The sequence below is a fragment of the Heptranchias perlo genome, chromosome 2, assembly GCF_035084215.1.
Source record: "Heptranchias perlo isolate sHepPer1 chromosome 2, sHepPer1.hap1, whole genome shotgun sequence".
In the NCBI taxonomy this organism is placed as follows: Eukaryota; Metazoa; Chordata; class Chondrichthyes; order Hexanchiformes; family Hexanchidae; genus Heptranchias; species Heptranchias perlo.
This window is the reverse complement of record NC_090326.1, coordinates 12,313,639-12,335,927: the sequence shown is the minus strand read 5'-3', so window position 1 is coordinate 12,335,927 and position 22,289 is coordinate 12,313,639. Positions and strand designations below refer to the sequence as shown.

Sequence of the window (22,289 nt, the reverse complement as noted above, 5' to 3'; positions counted from 1 at the left end):
CCACAACATTCAAGAAGCATTTGGATGAGCACTTGAAATGCCATAGCATACAAGGCTACGGACCAAATGCTGGAATATGGGATGAGAGTAGACAGGGCTTGATGGCCGGCGCGGACACGATGGGCCGAAGGGCCTCTATCCGTGCTGTATAACTCTATGACCTTTTCTGAAATCAAATCTGAAGTCTTTATTAAGGTGGTCGATTAAAATCAAAAGACTATGATAATTCCGAAAAACAGTCAACATGACGTGCTTGTCAAATCACACAGTGACAGATGTCATCCAAGAATTTAGATAACTGCAAGATACAGATTCCCACCAAAATCTGTTTGATTAACATTGGTTCTGAACTTGTTACTTACTTGCAGTGCTTTCTTCGTACCAGAGGACACACATCTGAATTTGAAATTTTGCCAGTATCACTGTTTAGTAAAGTTTTTCCTAGCCCCAAGTTCTCAAATATATGATATGTAAACATTAAAAAGTTACTTTACATTCCGGACTTTCACTCTATTTTCCAGCATGTTCCTTGCTGAATAGAATTTATTTCTCAAAAAAGCAAGAATTACTGCGTCACTTACCTTTTTGGAACACACGGACCTCCGTTTTCCCAAACAGTGACTTAGCCTTTTCATAGTCATTTATAACTACATCGTAATCACCCTAAAGAAAGAGACATACATCAGATACAAAGGTAAAATACTGAAGGGGTCCTTAGTATATTCTTTTTAACAAAGAGGGGTTATTAATCACTTACTTTCTGAATGTTCCTTTCAATATTAAGAGGAAGGTTGAAGAGAAATTTAAAGCGCTGAAGAACATTTAGGGCATTTCTTGTAGAATCTGCTTTGTCTTTGCGTCCCAAGACTTCTTGGAACAGTGTATCGGCAGTGTTACTTGCTCCTAGAATGAAGAAAGAGATTTGTTATGTAAATGTATTACTGCAACCTAGAATACTGCTACACAAGTACTTTCAGAAGGACAACACACTGATATAAGTCTGCAGTTTGACTTGTCGAAGGATTGATAGCTTCGCATCAAATGTATTTCAAACATTTTATTACAATGATAATTTCACTGTACAAGGCTTTAAATGGTGATTTCCATGGAAGGAAAAATAAAATTTTGGTTTACCAGGCAGTTTTGGCAAACTTTTAACTTTCCGTTTAATGTACAATTTGTTTGCATGCCAGTCCTTGAACATTGCCACAATTTCCAACCAAAATGAGTCTATAAATCATTTTGACAAGTACAGACGTTAGTAGAAAAGTAGCTAACGGCTGTCACTGACTCAAAATGGCATAAAGTGAAAATGGCCCAGGTTGTTTTTCATAGACAACTGTGGCCTTCAAATGCTCATATTTTAAAAATTGCAACCACATTACAATTTCTGCTTTTACATCATGTCAGTTATTAATTATTAGCATGCGTTTACATTACAACTTCAGCCTCAGCGGGATTTTATTTCAGATCAATGTTACACTTGTAATTTAAATGCAGCTTAAATCTGGAATTAGAGCCCAATCTGACAATAGAGTGAAGGAGGACTCCCTGGATGCTTCAGAGCATCCAGGGTCTTAACTTTAAAACTCCACAACACAAGTTCAGCATTAGTGCAAAGTGGAAACCACTTCACATCAATGCTAAACATTTAGTGTAAATTAAATTATAGTACTCTTACATGAGACAGTCAAAATAAAGGAGCAAACTTCATTTAATGTCTGACGAGGTACATTTGTTTAAAACGTGTATCTGGAATTATGAGGTAAATTCAATTAGTGGGCAAGCCAGGAGAGAAAAACACCAGGAACTGTCTGGATTCTTGAAGTACATGCTGGGAGTTTTTTTTTCTTCTTATACGATACAAGGTTGTAATGTTAAGGACTCTTGCTCAACTCTCTAATGATTATTTTTATCTTTTCCAAGAAGTTTATTTTTCTTTACCAGTGTGTATTGTCCTGATGAGCATTTTTATATATGCACACACATATATTTCTGCCTCAAATATGAAATCAACAATCAGAAAAGGAGTTTTTAAGTTGTTAAGTATTTTGGCCATTGTTCATGCACACGCTTCAAAAAACTTCTAAATGTTCTTCCCCGACAGTCTTGTGGAAGAACTTTCAAGAATTGTTGGCTAAAAACAATTTTTTTTTAAAATGTTGTCTAAAATAGATTTGCTGCTTAATGTTTCCAGAAAGGGTTTGCATTATTTGGTCTGGTGACTATACTTTAAGCAAAGATAGAAAAAAAAAGCACATCGATCACACTGGGTGGCTTGCATGCCATTTTCTGCAGTCAGCTCCTTGGGTGGCCCGCAGAAAATTAAACGTAGTCTGCGAAATACCAACATTCACATTTAGCTGCAATGTGTGCATTGAGTATGAGATTTTTATGCACCAGCATAATCATTTCAGTGAAATTTAGTTCTCTATTAAGTAAAAAAAAAATCAACTTTACTGCAAAGTTAGCTTTCTCATTTTATACCAATTGCAATATTATCCACTTTAAAGGAACCAGCTCATTTATTCAAGTTTATTTACTTAAGTTAAAGGAAAAGTACTTGTTTATTTACTGTACATTATCGTGATTCATTTCCCTTCTAGCAACTTGTAAGAATGTTAAGGAGATATGTCAAATACAGTACTCCTATTTCAGCCCGGCCCCTTCATTAAACCTTGCTGCATTTCCATTTCAGGTTTCCTTCATCTCAATCTGGGTGATACTGAATAAATTCAAAAAATAAACCTTTTTCACAAAAATGAAGCATGTTGAAAAAAGGTGTTGCCAATGTATGCTTTACAATTACAAACAAATTGAGATTATTTCTATGCTTCATTTTTCACATAGAATGCATGACATGTAAACCAGGGCCATTAAAATTGTAATTTAGCTGTAGAATAAAGTTTTAAGCTATGTTTAAATTTCTAATTATTTAATAATTTCTTTGCTTTTAAAAAAAAATTAGTTTCACTACATTAGTTTCAACTGTGCTAGTTACATAAATAGACCCTATATTACATTTCTCATAAGATCACTATATTAAACACAAATATATTCTTCAGTTTCAGCAGCGTAGATGACCAAGATACAAGTTTATTTTATATCAGAGACTTGTGGTTCATGCTGTCGAACAGTTTCAATAAGCTAGATTATTCATTACATATATAATTGTGGGAAAAATATTTATTGTGTAAAATGGATCTTGTGTTGCCCCACATTTTAAGGCACCTACCATCACTGAATTGAATTCTTCTGTACAAGGTCCAGTCAATTTTGCAGTCTTTATATTTTAATATTCCTATATTGAACTGGAACAACAATCATACTTTTAAATATGAGCTCAATTTTGAGAGCACTAGTATGTGTAAATTTTGAAGAAACTTCCCCATCCACCTGTGTGTGTAGACACAATTCGACAGATATGACAGCAAATCACTGCCTATCTTTTTAAATAGGATGTAGACACTGCAAGTTTTAACCTGAAGCACACTTTTCCTATTTGCAAAAATTAAAATACACACCAACATAAATAGTAGTCATTATCACCTCGAAACTTGGATAAATTTCTAAATACCAAGATTACAGGTCACTGCCTGTTTACGAGCCATTTAAGCAGAGATCCAGTTAAACTGAATAACCATTTCCATACATAGGTATGGCTAGAAAAGCACAACTTACTGTTGAGTACATTCTCCAGTTTCTGCGTCATAGATCCTTCCACTTTTTCCGTCCCATCCACTTCCAGTTTTTGATGAATTGCTGGAATGAAATGTGCATTTAGCTCAATGGGCAGTCATTTATTTTAAGGTAAAAAGAAAATGTACAACTTTAAACACCACTTTTTTTCCACAACCACTTTACATTACTTCACCACTTCTGGTTTCTGGACTTTATACAAAAATAACTTCCAATTTCCTCCAGGAAAATAATGAAACTAAGGGCACAAAATTCTATAAACTGTAAAATTACTGATCTAACACACATTTTTTTAAATTACAGAGTATTCTGCCTAATAAATGCATTAGATTTTCTGACTGAACAAATATTACTAATAAATCTAAAGCATATTTTAAGTACAGATAATTAGTAATATCTAATAAAATTAGTGCTAAATAAAAAAGAGCAAACATATTAATAAAAGGTGTAAACTCAATTTTGGATCAAATTCTCTCAGCAGAATTTTGAAAAAGTAATAAAAACAAAAATTACAACAGGATATTGAAAATCAACAGATTCTGAGTAATCACAGACCTAAACAATAGATTATCTATCTGGTAGGGTGTTTTTTCAATCTTTAAATGATATGCTTCCCTAAAGCACAGTAACAGTACTCACTAGTCTAATAGGCTCTAGGAAAACCATATGCTGAGTATATGAACGAAAATATCATCAGTGATTTTGTAGATAGCCAGTGCTGCATATGGCCTCCTACCACCATGTCAAAGCAACCAGGACCTACACCATTCAAATCAGTTTGTTTTTACCCAGTCTGTGTGTCAGGTCTTTCATGCTCAAAACTTTAGTGTCTCTACAGAATTAGGTTAGATTAGAAGGCATTAAATATTGTTAATTAATCTGGCCTGTTCAGAATGTTCAGTTTTCTTCTTTAGGTTTCTCAGGAGTCCAAAACGTTGGCCACAGTTGGCATTAAGGTGCTAAACCGCCAGAAAATATCATACTAGGCTGTACTTTTCAGAACAATAATACTAAAAGAAAAGCTATGCTTATATATTTATATATATATCACCCGCTGAATTCTGTGTCGGTTAAGGGTCAATTACACCCGATTGCTCGAAGGAAGTAACTGTCAGTCTAGTACCACGAGACTAAATTTAGACAAGAACACTTCAGCTCAGAAGTACTGCTACTGGCTGGAACAAAACAGGTGAAACAATTCCCATCCAGGTGGTCCTACCTAACTTATAAAGAGATTGGAGACTTTTTGGTGACCTAAGGAGCAAAGTACCTTTAGCTGGGGGGGAAAAAAATTGGCACAATGGTGCAAGCCCAGGATTTTAAACAAAGCAGGAATAGGAGATCACATGCACCACTCCTTAACTGCAACATCATAAGATTTTCATGTGCGTGCTCAGTACGTAGTTTCCCCACAGACTATTAAGATAGGCTAATGGAGGAGGATGAAGAATATGCAGTTTATTATTTCAAGATCAAGATATACACTCATCGGCAATAATTTTATTATTTCCCATGCGCTCAGATTTTACTTAATCTTAACCAAATGACAGATTTGCCAACTCCTATAATTCTTTTCTTGCGTGTCAAAATTTGATTCTATGTGGCTCTCTCAGTTGAAAATAGAGATAGTGTCTGGTTTGGTTGTAGTATTTCCCCTCATCTCCCCTGTCTGCTTGTGATGGCTAGCCACAAGGTTCTCTCGTCTCCCTCAGTTTCTCCATTTTCCCCCTCCCTTTGCATCTTAGCTGTGTCAGCTGTGGCTTGGTGAGTAGCCCTCTCGCTTCTGACTCACTCTAGGGACTTGAGCACAAAATCCAGGCTGACACTCCAGTGCAGTACTGAGAGAGTGCTGAATTGTTGGAGGTGCCATCTTTCGGCCTGCCCTCTTAGGTGGACATAAAAGATCCCATGGCTCTATTTCGAAGAAGAGCAAGGGAATCCTCCCTGGGGTCCTGGCCACCATTTATCCCTCAACCAACACCACTAAAAAAAAAATTATCTGGTCATTATCATATTGCTGTTTGTGGGAGCTTGCTGTGCGCAAATTGGCTACCGCATTTCCTACATTACAACAGTGACTACACTGCAAAAAAGTACTTCATTGGCTGTAAAGCGCTTTGGGACGTCCTGAGGTTGTGAAAGGCAAAATATAAATGCAAGTCTTTCTTTTTTTAAGCTGCATCCACCTCCCTGTTGAATTCAGCTTGATCCAATTCAAAGCTACTGCTTCAGAGAATTTCCTCAATTCAAATCCCCTACTTAAATTAGGGGAAAATTTTAAATATTGAAAACAAACTGTCCACATAAAGAAAACAATTATTTGGGTTACAGAGTTCCTCCCCCACATTTCATTTTAAATAGGATTAGAAAAACTATTTTAAAACTGTACAAGAAAGCATTTAAATTGCATGTAAACATTTTTGATGAGATTTCCTAATAACAAATTAACCCTGCACCGGCTTTCCCCCAGAAAAGGCAATTACTTTCCTTCCTGAGCTATTATTTAAAAAAACAAAAATTCTGTGAAATAATATTTGCATTTATACAAAATTTTATCACTTTGAAATGTCTCAAAGCACTTCCTACAATGAATTACTTTTTGAAGTGCAGTATGTGGTTTTTTTTTAATATTGATACTCCTGGCTGTCAGGAGTGTGGGAATTCATACATAACTAGTATAGTTATTCCTTTGCAACTTTTGTAGTTCATTGGCTATTAAATGTCATAGACAAGTCGCAGCAAAAGTCACTACAGTAGCAATTCTAGTACAAACAGACCATGCAAACTGGTTTGCAGAACGTTTTGAACCAGCTGCATATTTTTCCAAAAATAATCAAAACATTGCTCTGCCAAGGATGTAAATCAGCAGTCCTCCCAACCTCAACTCACCACGAGTAGACTGACCTTGATTCCAGGCTTAACAGGCCACCTCAAATGTGACAATCCTAATAATAAATTTGATCTTGATCCTGACCATGCATCGCACCATGGCACTCAAGATTACTCCCTTACAAAGGGCAACAAAAGATTGATGAAATAAAAGATTTTTTTAAAAAAAAGACAGGTACTTTTACCTAAACTGTTAGTTCATTATTCTGTTAAATGAGTTCTATTTTTTATATTACTGCAAGAGGGGCTTTGTGTTGTGGAGCCATGCACACTAAGAACTTGGCTGAAAGGGCCCATATTAATGTTCTTTGAGTAATCAAACCGCAAAAAAAAAAGATTTTTATCCAATCTCCGAGCTGGATTAATCAAATCCAAGCATCTCTGGGGAAAGGATCTCTATGCTACTCAAATAATGTTGTTAAATTACAAAAATGGGATAATATGCAGATTTTAGTATAAAAAGTATTGTTCTCCCTTCATTTAAATAGTAAACGCAGTTAAAACGTGAATTGGCACATGATGCAAATAAGTTTAAGAATACAAACTTCAGTCTGGAAACTAATTTTTTTGGATTAAAACATTAAATACATAATACATTTTTCAGTGCATACCATTTTTTAAAAATTCCTAGATTTGACAAATCCTGCAGGGAGGTAAGACCATATCGATTGCACTGTCAACCCAAAAGAAAAGCTTTAATTAACCCTCTGCTAGCATGAGATTTTATTCCAACTTGTTTGTAGAATGTTGTGAACTCCTTATGGGCCATTTTACTGTCTGCATCTAGTAATTTAATCTACCAGAATATCCAATTCCAGTAACCAGCAAAACAAAACTTTTTGTACTTCATAATGTTATAACATTAAAAGAGGTGCATTTTAAAAAAGTTAAATTATAAAATCATAACTATGCAATTTGTAAAAGTAGTCTAGGACTGTTTTGGACAATTGTGTAATGGCTGTTTTTAAACCTACTCAGCTGGCCCAGAATTAACATGACAAGTTTATAAGTGCAGCCTGAGGCCCTTTCTCTTCCCTCCCTACTGACAGAGTATTCTCCAAACACACTCTCATTTATATAATTGTCAGCCATTAACAGACAGACTGCATCATCAATGGGGGAGGGGAAGACCTCCAACTATGCTTTTAAGCTTTTTACAACCATTACTGTACCTTTAAAAGAAAACACAAAAGCAGCTGCTATAATGTCAGAAACTGAATCGTCTCACACTTACACTCTCAATTCCTATTTGGTATCTTCCTTTACCTTCCTTCATTTCAAATATATATGATTTGTTCCATTCAGGCTTAATTTATTCCAGTGGAATTGGCTATCTGCTGATAGATTCATGGACACATGGGTTGCATTCTTGGATATAGTGCTAATTCTGGACATGGTGTTAATTTTTTGTAATGTCGCTTCAGTATTTGAACTGCCTCGATTATAGGCAGTTTTACCAGGAAGCCAGTAAATGACACAGCGTTACTGAAATACTAATGGATTTCCCATGGCATTTCTCACCATGAGTCAAAGGATGTAGGTTTTTTTTAAAAAAACGAAGTGGGCCCACAGAGCTTCCTTCTACTCCCAGCTGACTCAGATGTCCTCCACAGTTTGGTTTCTCTCCCTCTCTCTTACCGCACTGCTCCCCACTCAACAATGTCTGCTTCGCCCCTCTGCCCCTGACAGGCTTTTTTCCTTTATCCACCAAAACAGGGTGTCTGCTCCTCCCTCTTCTGGGAAGGCATACAGACAAACTGGAGGTGGGGATAGTTGATGGGGAATGGCTGCACAAGATTGCAGTTCGACAAAAGGCACAGTGAATCCTCTGAATTCCTCTGCTAAAGAAAGCTGAATTGCAGTTCTAATTGTAAACAATTTTACAACACCAAGTTATAGTCCAGCAATTTTATTTTAAATTCACAAGCTTTCGGAGGCTTTCTCCTTCCTCAGGTGAACGATGTGGAAAATCGTTCACCTGAGGAAGGAGGTAGCCTCCGAAAGCTTGTGAATTTAAAATAAAATTGCTGGACTATAACTTGGTGTTGTAAAATTGTTTACAATTGTCAACCCCAGTCCATCACCGGCATCTCCACATGCAGTTCTAAAGATTGCAGCATTCCAATTTACACAAACGTTCCTTGGTTTGTGGTAGGAAAGGGAGAATCTGTACCCCAAATTCCAGTGTTCAACAATTACATTACATTGCTTCTGGATAGGGAGGGGGAAGGCAGTAGAATGAGTTGTTTGTAATTCATTGTGTGCATGTTATGGAAGAAATTTTATTTTTAGGTGCTTATAATAGTGTGGGTGAGAAATTATCATGGTGGCTGCACCTTGGAGAATTCTTTTGCTGGGATATCCTGGGACACTGAAATATGGAGAAAAGTTTTGGGCAATATGATTAGTTATTTTCATTTGCCCGATTAAAGAGGAGAAAAACACAGGCGACATAATCAAAAGAGGATGGAGAAAATTGAGAAACAGACTCTAATTGTAATTCATTGAGAAAAGGACAACCCATGTGGATTGTGGAAAGCCCTACAAAAATTTCAAAGGCACTTGACAAAGTTTCACACAAAAGGCCATTAGTTAAACTAAAAGCTGTTGGGATACAAGGTGAACCCTGGTAATGAATAAGAAACTGGCTGAAGGGTAGAAAATAACAAGTACTTGTTAGAGGAGTTATATTGTAGTGGGGGAGGGAGAAAGTGCTGAGTGGGGTATCTCAGAGCTCAGTTTTGGGGCCACTGCTGGTTCTAACCTACAAAATGATGTGGAACTCAATGCAAAGTGGTTAAATTAGCAATCTAAGTGGAACAGTGGAATTGGAGGAGGCAGTTTAGAAGTTAGAGTGAGTTGAACAAAATATGTATGCAGACAGAACAATGGGAAATGAAATTTAACGCAGACAGGTCCTAAGTACTGCACATAGGAAGTAAAAATAATTGATACACATAGTTCATGATTGGTGTTGAAGTACCTAAGGATAAAGTTGAAAAGAGACCTAGGAATCTTAATAGACTTGACGCTCAACATGTTCAATTTTAGCAAAGCAGCAACCAACAAAGCGAATAGATTATTGAACTATATAGCCAAAAGAGTAAAATATAAGTCAGAGGAAGTCTTGATCAAAGTGTACAGTGGTCTGGTTCTGGCTGCAGAGACTCAAGGGAATTATTCAAGAGCTGAAGGCGGAGAAGAGCCATGAAGCTGATCCCTACAATCAGGAGGTCTTAATTATGAGGAAAGACTGGCGAAACTTGAGCTTTTCAGCCTCAGAACAGGATGTCTGAGGGGCGATGTTTTACAGGTATACAAGATAGTTAAGGGAATGGAAAAGGTAAATCTGGAATAAAAATTTTAATGAAATTGCAAGAGTAGAACAAAGAGATACAGGTTCAAACCAGTAAAAGCTAAATTTAGGACTGATGTGAGAAACTTATTCTTCACGCAGGGTGATCAACATATGGAATAGACTTCCAGATAAAGTAGTGGATACAAAAACCCATGAAGCATTTCAGAAACAATTGGATGCGGCAATGGGGGTGGGGGGCGGGGGTACTTTCGAATCTTTCTGGATGAATGAGTTTAGGTGGGCCGAATGGCCTTTCTCATCTGTAATTATCTTGTGAATATAAACAGACACACAAAAGTTTATTATAACAGTAGGTCTGTAGAAAAGACAGAGGTTGGTCTATGTAGGGAAGCAACATCATTGAGTGTAGTAAGATATACTTTCCCTAGTTTTGTGCTTTTCCACAAGCAGATTGGTTTAACTTTCTAGTGCCCTTTTACAGATAACTACATCTTCAGCTATCTCTCTTTTTTTTTTGCTGTGCTAGTCCCAGTATTTGGCAAGTATGAAAAGCTTGTTAATCCAACAAGGATTGAGAAAGCACAAGAAAAACACAAAACTAATCCATTCGAAAGAATATGCTGGTTTTAACTAGACATGTACATCACTCCAAAACCGCTCTTATACCGAAAGATAACTAGAATTTTGTAACGAGGTGTATCACCATCTATACTAGGTAGGTAAACAGAAAAATGAGCTTGTATTAAAATGGTCATTGAAAACTATACAACCCTCAAAACAATTATTTATTAAGATTATATTTGCCAGTAACCCCAGGCTATTTTTCAATAAATCTGCACTAATGTCACAATCATTAATGCTCTTATGTAAACATCCTCATAATCAAAGATACAAAGCAAATTTAAAGACTGTCTATTGTTAACATATAAACTGAACAAAAGCAGGAGTACCCTCCATAAATTTTAAGTTACACAGCAAAAAATTATGAATACAAGGGAGTGATTTCAAGATTGTAATCTAATCACAGGATTCAGATGACAATTATAAACTATTCAAACTTAACAGCTGAAGTTCATGTCATTTTAACTTTTTAATTAGATTATTCCCAAGTATCCATTCTAACTATTTTACAAACCAAAAGCAATGCTTTAAATGAAATTGCAAGGGTAGAACAAAATGCAAATACACATGCAGCATAGTAGTCTCGTTCACCCATCAACCCTGTGCCCGCTGATCTACATTGGTTCCTGGTCAGGGAATGCTTAGATTTTAAAATTCTCAATCTTGTTTTAAAATCCCTCCATGGCCTTACCCCTCTCTATCTCTGTAACCTCCTCCAGCCCTACAACCCTCCGAGATCTCTGCGCTCCTCCAATTCTTGCCCATCCCTGATTTTAATCGCTCCACCATTGGTGGCCTTGTCTTCAGCAGCCTAGGCCCTAAGCTCTGGAATTCCCTCCCTAAACCTCTCCACCTCTTTTAAGACCCTCCTTAACACCTACCTCTTTGCCCAAGCTTTTCGTCACCTGTCCTAATATCTCCTTATGTGGCTCGTGTCTACGTTAAAGGCGCTATATAAATGCAAGTTGTTGTAGTAAGCCAAATCATAAACAGTTCTTAAATTATCTTTGAAAGTTAAATAACTAATTTACTGACAGTCTAATGTGTGATAGATTTGTGTAGACTTAAAGGGGACCAAAGATTTACATAGAAATTTTGTATGTCTTCAAGAAAACAGCAAGGAACACTGAATCTGCGCTACACACCAGAATTGTTTTCAAACAAAAAGCCAAAAATCCACTTTGCTTAAATACCCTCAGCAACAAAAAAAAACACACAAAGATGCTAACAAGCACAATTTATTGACTAATGCAAAATACCTTAATTACTGTTCTTGGAACATGTACAAATATTGCCATAATCTATACTATAACCCCCACATCTGCTTTGCACAAAATATAACACAAAAATGACTGTAAAGACCAGTTATCCATGATTATAAATAGTTTCTTGTTTCTAGTAGTGAAGAGAGTGATTACACTATAAGGTGCTGGCATTTCACCTAATTCCAATTTTCAGTGCAATTTCACAAGTAGCGTAAAATTAAAAGGAAACTTTAATTTAGGGATTAAAACTGAGGAACATGATGGACCCCAAGATCGGCCCTGTGTATTTTGTTTACATTCAAAATAAATATAGATTCCTGTGCACATTTCACTGGAATAGATGCATAAAACTACTTGCAGGGCTTGTTTTTCTGATTGTTTACAAGCCAAACCTGGCCTGTTCCACCCTCTGATTCCCCACTTTCTCAAATCCAACTAAATATTTGTAGAAAATACTCAACCGAGAGAAAAAAAATATTGAGAGCGCAATCTGTAAACAGATGTCACATGTAGGGGGAGGTGCTACAAAAAAATCCCTGTCACGTTACCCGAGTGCTTTCATTTCAGTGAATTTAATGTGCGCAGTGCTCCATCAAGGAACTCTGTAAACTGATTGCTAGTAGTTAAAAAACACACACAGGCAGAGGACTGATTTGGAGTTAGTACACATCATTCATTGTGCCCAATTCCCAGACAGTACTTAGCTTTATATTTACATTTGAGCGCTGGATGCAATTCCAGTGCTAAGGATGCTGATCCCTATTTGCCAAAGGCAACCAGCCAGACAAATCTAGATACATTATTTGAGTACCTCATTTCTGGCTGGGATACTGAACAAAGCGAGCCTGCAAGAAACAATTTTCATTCCAAAACATGTTTTTTTCTATGCAACTTTTTCGTCCACAGAAAAATACCTCAAGGACGACGTGACTAATTCGGATTCTTAAGTCAGTGAATAAAGGGTTCCAGAACATTTGATTACTCTATCTAGCTGCAGTATTTAGTAAATTGAAGCAGAATCACAAGACATAGGCACCATTTTGAAACAATACAGGCAGCATGGCTGGCCCCACTCTGTTGAGATCCTGATCTAAGCCACACCTCTTGGCAGAAGGGAGCAGAATAATGTTGTTGAGAGTTATTCTGGGGAAGGCATTGTCACCTCCTGGGGGTCAGCAAAAGGGGACAATGGCAATAACCTAGCAGCAGACTATACACCTATCCTCTCAGTTGCAGAGATGTTAGATCAGGTGGAAAAATAAAGAGAATTACTTACCCAATAAAATTAGGTTTTTAAAAATGCTACTGCACAATAGTCACTCAAGAGTAACATATTAACTCCTCATTTGTACCATATTGTATCCTGCTCACAGCTACTTATTCCATACAACAATGTACCACAGGCACAGTCATTAGCAAAAAATATTTTTTTGAAGTTGTCAAAATTATTGACACTTATTCCCATTTGCAATTCCCAAGAACAGGTCAGTTCAAGGTGACTGTAACTCCTCTTTGACTGTTTACAGCTTGATTACGGTGATGAAGCTTACTTCCTTTTCAGCATCTGTCTGCAACAACGACCCAGTATTGGTAAAGATACTATTAAGCTGTCAACCAAACTAACTGACAGAAAGATGCACTGGGCTAGGTTTCCTTGTTCTCCTTGGGATCAACTCAATACCCTAAAACCTTCACAACCTCCTAAGTTGAAGTTACAAGCTCAACCTTATTTCTAAGATTCTGTCAGATGCTTTTAAATTTAAAACTACCCATTTCCTTTATTGTATTAAAAAGTCTTTGAATTTATACTCTGAAAATATCTGAATAGGGAGCAGATTTTCATAAATTTGTTTTGCATCTGTGCAATAAATTAATATATCAAACCTCAAGAATTTAAAATTGACTCTTTCTTAAATTGATGTGTACATCATCTTTTAACACATCGATGCGGTTCTGCTGCCAGAACCCTCAGGAAATGTCAAATCTGTAGCAGTTCATTTTTGGAAAATGTACCAAAGCTGGAGAGTTTGTGCTTTTATGTCAAATTCATTCAAAAGCTGAGCACAAAGAAAAGCTTTATTACTAAATTCAAATTGAATTCCATTAAGTGTAAGCCTGCTCTATATTTCTTCAGGAGAAGGTGGTCTGAAACCATTCATCAGGAATCTTGTGGTCTGCAACTTCAGTCTTCACTGGAAATACTACAGCTGACCAGGCTGGGTAAAGCATGATCTCCACTGCCATTTATCCTGGCAGCCTGTTTATTTTGGCTCAAGCAACAGCTGTAAGGCTTCCAAAAGTCTTAAGTTTCTGTGTCTTGCAATGGGTGAAGCTGAGGGTGACATACTCTCAAACTGCTCTGGTTCAAAGCAGCATTGATTTTAAATGAGGAAAAAGTTTGGAATGTCTTCCTGGCAGAATTATCCTATTTCTAAGATGGATCCCACAGAAAGCTAAAAAATGTTTCCCCTTGACTCAAAGTATAGCCTTAGACAAAGCTGGATCATCTGTGCTAATGGGAGTGGGAGCTTACTACAGAATGAGTTGAGTAACCAATACTTGGAAAATTAATTTAACTTGGTTCATTTGTACAAAGTTACATTTATAACCTTTAATTTGCTTAAACTATGTACTCCTGGTCACAATACACATTAGTTCTGAACAAAGAGTAAAAGCAAAAAAAGTACAATCAAGTCAACTCATCCACTGCTTTTATAATACTTCCCAGCCAGAGATTCACCCCGAATAAAAGCCTGGCTCACCACACTGGAAGCCCTTGAGGTACATAATGCACAGGCTTTGGAGCAAAATGAGTACTTGGAATGATTTAACCCCACTGACTATTAATATTCCCACTTGCATGCATAGTATCTAGGAAGATGTACAAAAGCTGGAGATATTTTATGTCAAATATATTTTGAGCACAACGAAAAGCTTTATTACTAAATTCAAATTATATTTCTTCAGGTGAAGGTGGTCTGAAACCGTTTGTGGTCTTTTTGAGAATTTTTAATCTGATGCTTCAAGGATGGTTTTCATCTGCTGCTTTAAAATGAATGCACAATCTCTTTAAAAGATCTGATACTCCTCAAATGGAGTTGGACCCATTAAGATTGTGCCATCTGAAAATATATGTAATACAAATTTCTGCTACCCTGCTACAGCCAGTATTTTAAAACATATGCTGGCTAAGCAGATTGCTCCCAACCAGCTACAACCTGACCCCATGAGGCAATGACACATGCAACGGACTATCAAATCTGAGTTTATTTAGGCAAAACTAGCAAAACATAAACATAACCTAACAAATACATTTTTTCCGGTACTTTCATTTGAAAATGAAAGTGCATAATTTTAAATGTTACCTACACAGATGATTCAGATTCTTTTCTAACTACAAATAGGTTTATATAGAGATAAAACCATACGTGCTTAGGTAGTGAAATATATAAATCCCAAATCCTCCAAGTTATTGCAGCCTGGAGCAGTTATTTTCAAAGTTTTAAAGTACAGAGAAAGGAAAGTCTAAAAAGTCATAGGATCATAGAAAGTTACGGCACAGGAGGCGGCCATTCGTTCCATCATGTCCGTGCCAGCCAATAAAGAGCTATCCAGCTTAATCCCACTTTCCAGCACTTGGTCCATAGCCCTATATGTTACGGCACTTCAAGGGCACATCCAAGTACTTTTTAAATGAGTTGAGGGCTTTCTGCTTCTACCACCCTTTCAGGCAGTGAGTTCCAGACCTCCACAGCCCTCTGGGTGAAAACATTTCTCCTCAGCTTCCCGCTAATCCTTCTACCAACTACTTTAAATCTATGCCCCTAGTCACTGACCCCTCTGCTCAAAGAAATAGGTCCTCCCTATCCACTCTATCTAGTCCCGTCATAATTTTATAAATCTCAATTAAATCACCCCTCAGTCTCCTTTGTTCCAAAGAAAACAACCCCAGCCGATCCAATCTTTTCTCATAGCTAAAATTCTCCAGCCCTGGCAACATCCTTGTAGATCTCCTCTGTACCCTCTCGAGTGCAATCACATCTTTCCTGTAATGTGGTGACCAGAACTGTACGTAGTACTCAAGCTGTGGCCTAGCCAATGTTTTATATAGTTCTAGCATAACCTCCCTGCTCTTATATTCTATGCCTCAGCTAATAAAAGTATCCCGTATGCCTTTTTAACTACCTTATCTACCTGTCCTGCTACTTTCAGAGATCTGTGGACGTGCACTCCAAGGTCCCTTTGTTTCTCTACACCTCTCAGTATCCTCCCATTTATTGTGTACTCCCTTGCCTTGTTTGCCCTCCCCAAATGCATTACCTCACACTTCTCCAGAATAAATTTCATTTGTGACTTTTCTGCCCACCTGACCAGTCCATTGCTACCTTCCTGCGGTCTACAGCTTTCCTCCTCACTATCATCCACACAGCCAATTTTTGTATCGTCTGCAAACTTCTTGAACAAGCCCCCCACATTCAAGTCCAAATCATTAATGTATACCACAAAAAGCAAGGTACCTAGTACTGAGCCTCGTTGAACCCCACTGGAAACAGCCTTTCGGTCACAAAAACGCCTGTCAACCATTACCTTTTGCTTCCTGCCACTGAGCCAATTTTGGATCCAACTAGCCACTTTCCCTTGGATCCCATTGGCTTTTACTTTTTTGACCAGTCTGCCACGTGGGACCTCGTCAAAAGCCTTGCTAAAATCCACGTACACTACATCAAACGCATTACCCTCATCGACCCTCCTTGTTACCTCCGCAAAAAATTCAATCAGCTTAGTCAGACACGACGTCCCTTAACAAATCCATGCTGACTGTCCTTGATTAACCCATGCCTTTCTAAATGACAATTTATGCTGTCCCTCAGAATTGATTCCAATAATTTGCCCACCACCAAGGTTAGACTGACTCGTCTATAATTACTCGGTCTATCTCTTTCTCCCTTTTTAAACAACCGTACAACGTTAGCAGTCCTCCAATCCTCCGGCACCACGCCTGTAGCCAGGGAGGATTGGAAAATGATGGCCAGAGCCTTCGCTATTTCCTCCCTTGCTTTTTTTTTTTTAACAGCCTGGGATACATTTCATCCGAGCCTGGCAATTTGTGTACTTTCAAAGATGTCAAACCCCTTAATATTTCCTCTCACTATGTTTATCCCATCCAATATTTCACACTCCTCCTCCTCAAATATAGTCTCTGCATCGTCCCCCATTTTTGTGAAGACAGACGCAAAGTATTCATTCAGAACCATATCCATATCTTCTACCTCCACACATAGGTTTCCTTTTTGGTCTCTAATAGGGCCTAGTCTTTCCTTAGTTATCCTCTTGTTCTATGTATTTATAAAACATTTTCAGGTTTTCCTTAATTTTACTTGCCAGTATTTTTTCATGTCCTCTCTTTGCTTTGCTAATTTCCTTTTTAATTTCACCCCTGCACTTTCTATACTCTAGGCTTTCTGCAGTATTGAGCTCTCGGTGTCTGACATAAGCTTCCCTTTTCTGCCTTATCTTACCCTGTAGGCTCATCATCATCCAGGGGGCTCTAGCTTTGACAGTCCCACACTTTTTCTTTGTAGGAACATGTTTACTCTGAGGTAGAGGAGGAGACATTTAGGGAGGGAATTCCAGAGCTTAGGACCTAGGCAGCTGAAGGCACAGCCACCAATGGTGGAGCGATTAAAATCTGGGATGCGCAAGAGGCAAGAATTGAAGGAGTGCAGAGATCTGAGGATTGTAGGAGGTTACAGAGGTAAGAAGGGGCGAGGCCATGGAGGGATTTGAAAACAAGGATGAGAATTTTAAAATCGAGGCATTCCCAGACCGGGAGCCAATGTAGGTCAGCGAGCACAGGGGGAATGGGTGAACAGGAGTTGGTGCGAGTTAGGACACAGGCAGCAGAGTTTTGGATGAGCTCAAGTTTATGGAGGGTGGAAGCTGGGAGGCCGGCCAGGAGAGGTCTACAGGTAACAAAAGCATGGATGAGGGTTTCAGTAGCAGATGAGTTGAGGCAGGGGCGAAGACGGGAGATGTTACGGAGATAGAAGTAGGCGGTCCTGGTGATGGAGTGGATATGTTAACTCGAAACGTTAACTTGTTTGCTCTCTCCACAGGCGTTGCCTGACCTACAAATACATAATTCCTTGAAAGTGCAATTGTTGATAGATGAAGCCATGAAAAGTGCAATAGCATTTTGGGTTTTGTAAATAGGAACATAGAGGACAAAGCCGAAGCGTTTATAATGAAAATGTACCCGGCAATGATTGGGCCACAGCTAGAGCACTACATGCAATTCTTGGTGCCACATTTGCAAACTAACATTTTAGCCATAAAGAACGTACAGCATAGATTTACCAGGGATGAGAAATATTAGCTTTGATGAAAGTTCCAGTATCTTCATTCTATTTCCACCAGAACAAAGACGACTAAGAGGAGATTTAATAGAGGTTTTTAAAATTAAGAAAAAAGTTTTAAAAGAATAAATGGGGAAAGATTATTTCCTCTGGTTGGGGAATCAGTTCATCCATCTAAATTGTCACTGAGAGAATGAGGTAAGGGAATTAGGATAAATTTCCTTATGCAGAGAGTTGTTAAGTGCTTTACCAAAGGGAGTGGTTGAAGCAAAGGCTATTGAATCTTTTAATGGAAGAGTAGATAAACATTTGAAGCAGAGTAAGATACAGGGCTATGGAAAGTGTGCAGGGCAGTGGGATTGATTTTGGACTGCTCTAGCAAAGACACAATCAGTTGAATGGCCACCTTCTGTCCTGTAAATTTCTACGATACTGTAATTAGTGTTATCCTAAGAATCACAGCGGCCCAGAGATACATGGATATGATGCACTCAGGTTAAGTCAACATTTTTACTCATTGAGTTAATGTTTTGCATAAAGGCATTTCCAATTAAACAAAGTCTCTCAATGGATTTATTCCAACTGTAGCATAGGAATATCCTATTTTGGGTTGATCTGAATGTGAAAGAGTCTGGCGAGTTGCCTCTGTGTAGTGTTCCCCACTAAGACGACTACATTGTATAACCCCGGTATAGTTTTAAATGATTTCCTTTTCAAATTGAAATGTTTTGAAATGTTTGTATTATGTTTCTGAATTTCAGGAGCTCTAATTTGACAAACAAAAATGCAACAAATATGGCAATTAAACTGTCCTGAACTTATCTAAAATGGGGCATATGAATGCTAACTTGCTCATAATATCTAATGACAAAAACAAAGACTGTAACAGCACATGTGATGAGAAAAGCCCGAGATTTGGTATTATGTTGTAAACTGAACAATTATTTTTTCAATATTTTGGGAGGGGGAAGAAGGGGTAAAGTGTTGAGGCAACAAGGTGATGCATTGTTTTAGTTATGTCCTTTACCTGCCACCATAAATCACTGAAAGATGGGCCCCCGTGTCCAAAGTGCACAAAGGTTACTGGGATGATTTAAAATATCTATTGCATAGATTAAAGCAAAGGATTATTTCCAAATCGAGGAAACAAGATCGAAAGTGTTTTTTTAAAAATCTCTGGCCTCTACAGTTAGAATAATTCTTGTTCTTGTACTGTATCCTAGAAAAATAAATATAATTAAGAACAGGTCATACCAAAAGAATTACCTGAAAGTGCGTCCTGAGCTTCAAAGAATGTACTGAGGCCTCCCTTCACATAAGCTAGGCTCCCTTCATTCTTCTTGTTCGCCTGCTTCCTTAGAAAATTTGCAGCAATTTTCAGCTGATCAAAGCTGGAATGTAAAAAGAGAAAAAAATAGCATATTAACGCAAAAGAAAGAAAAACAGCAGAACACAAACGGTAATGTGATAAATTGCCTCTATTCTTCAAAAACCTTAACAGTAGGAAACTGATCATTTAAAGGAAAAGGAGTTGAATTAAGTCTATTTTTAAACAAACTCAAAACACACATAGGTATCTTCAGTCTGCCCAAAAAGAAATTCAAAAATGGTATTTGCATATTTTTTTTCATTCTTGGGATGTTGGCGTTTCTGGCAAGGCCGGCATTTATTGCTCACCCCAAGATGCCCTTGAGAAGGTGGTGGTGAGCTGCCTTATTTTTGAACCGCTACAATCCATGTGGTGAAGGTTCTCCCACAGTGCTGTTAGGTCGGGAGTTCCAGGATTTTGACCCAGCGACAATGAAGGATGTTGTGTGATTTGGAGGGGAACTTGGAGATGATTTTGCTCCCATTCAACAGGTGCCTTTGTCCTTCTAGGTGGTGGAGGTCACTGGTTTGGGAAGTATCATTTACTCAAGACCACATAAAGCATTTCAGGTGAACAAACATAATTCAACCTGTGGTTTTCAGTTTTTAATGGAAAGCAAATATTCTAATCACTTTCCAGTCAAAAGATCTATATAAAAGATATTTCAAATATCCTCTACAATCCTGAGGAAGTGATTTTTTAAAAAATCTCTATAATCTAAATAATTGCAGTCAGACACAAGCTCCAGGTTAGTTGACACTCATTTTCTCTCTGTTAAATCAAAAGTTATTGCCCGCATTTTGTGAAATAGATGATGAAATATATTAATAAAAACGTCACAATAATCTGTCCAAAAAAAAAATCCACATCCTAGGAAAAATCAAGAAGTAGTTTGCCTCCATTTATTGACTTTCATCCTAAAATGAGCTTATATCACTTAGCATCTGGATTTTTTCAGTAATTGTCTAAATTTGGACCATTACATAGGCTGCAGGAATCACCCAAATGTTTTGTCACTCTGGTCCAAAATAATTTACAGTTTTTCAGATACGTTTATTTGGTGGGTAGATATTGCCCTAACATAAGGTCTTATTATTTCTTTCTTGCCATCTTAATGCTTTACGTTGCAAATACTTCCACAGTAAATAACCAATGAAAGAATTCTTTTTGCCCTCCTAGTAACCTTAAAAACTCAATATGGCAAATTGTGAAATTGAATTCAATAAATCTGGTAATTTGAGGGCTGGCATCAGTCAAAAATGACCGTGAAAGCTCCTGTTTTGTTGTAAAAAGCTAAACGATTTACTAATGTCCTTCACGGAAAGGTAACCTGCCACTCCTACTTGGTCTGGCCCCACTGTGTGACCCCAGTCCCACACTACATGGTTGACTCTTAAAGCCCTCTGAAGCGGCCTAGCAAACCACACTGTTTGAGGGCATCGTGGATGGGCAATTTATGCGGCCTTGTCAGCATCACCTACATCATAAAAACAAATTATAAAAAAGATTAAAAATAACACCAATGTGTTAGCGAATCAGAGTGATTACATGGGTGGGTTCCACAACATGACAGCAGAAATCTACTTCAAAAGGGCACAGTAGATACACTGGTAAATTTTCAGCTAGGAACAGATTGCTCCAAAACACATGAAATCTCCCTTCTCTCCCTGTTAACTGTGGCAGATACTGTATCTTCTACAAAATGGGTTTTTTAGATTTATACTTGAAGCATAAAATTAGTCAGGCCAAAACAAATCAGGTGCAGAACAACAAAATAGTGTTACCAGGAGAAACTTGCAATATTTCTCTCTTTACAAACTTAAATCCTTTCTTATCCAGCCAATAATAATCCTGTTTAGAGGAGAACCTCTGCTTTGACCCATTTGAATAATGGCCATATTTGAAATATTTCAAAATATACAGTATTTCTCCCCAGTCACAAAACAGTTGTGAAATTATTTCTGCACATTTCTAATACTCAGAGAAATGCAGATGAAATACACCAATAAATCCATGATAATCTTTAAGTAATTTAAAAATAAACGTTACTCTATTTTTCAACAGAAAAATTACCATAACCCTGGAAGTTAATGGCATATGGAACACCAAAAGAACCAATATAATTCGCAATTTTTCCACTGTACCCTGTCATGTGATGCCAATAAAAGTCTTTTTGGAAAGCACATTATATATCAGCATGTGACAAGCCTGTGGCAATTTATTCCTTTGGCTAACTCTCCCCTCATACTCTCACACACAAAATCTTTTTTCAAACAGTCCAATACTACTGTGTCATTGCAGAAAACATCACATTATCTTATATGAATGCTTCTGACAATGAGTTAGAAGAACCTACACCTCCTTCAAAAAAAAATCCCAGATAAGCAAAATGTCACTCCAGCAGCTAATTACAGAACAAGGAAGACACCATTATTCAAACTGAGGGCATAAGTATGGAGCAAACCTTTCTTAATCGTGGACTGGGGTTCTTCAGCCAAAAAGCAGACGCATGCTGTAGTTTGCTTTTAGAAAAAGCATAATACTCTAGAGCAGGAGTGGGGCTAATAATTAATTCTAGTAATACTTTCATGCTAATCACCTTCAGTTTCTAAACACACAATCACCATCTCCATTTTCCGTATGACAACACTCCAAGACAGGATATTTTCTCAGTGGTAAAAGGCTATTCCAGATTGTTTCCCACACTCAACTACTCTTCCCCCTATCCCAAAGAATCAAAATAGTACATGGCTGCACTACTGTTTTTATGA

General features: G+C 37.6%; 1 protein-coding gene across 2 annotated transcripts in view; it reads right to left on the bottom strand.

Moving 5' to 3' along the window:
- exoc2 (exocyst complex component 2) overlaps window positions 1-22,289 on the bottom strand; it is a 294,362-nt gene that overhangs the window by 178,812 nt on the left and 93,261 nt on the right. For both annotated transcript variants that reach the window (XM_068000284.1, XM_068000293.1), the window contains exons 6-9: window positions 19,416-19,540; window positions 3,682-3,762; window positions 758-903; window positions 582-663 (exon numbers count right to left, since the gene is read on the bottom strand). In XM_068000284.1, coding sequence (XP_067856385.1) covers window positions 582-663; window positions 758-903; window positions 3,682-3,762; window positions 19,416-19,540 — 434 coding nt within the window. The remainder of the gene's footprint in view (window positions 1-581; window positions 664-757; window positions 904-3,681; window positions 3,763-19,415; window positions 19,541-22,289) is intronic.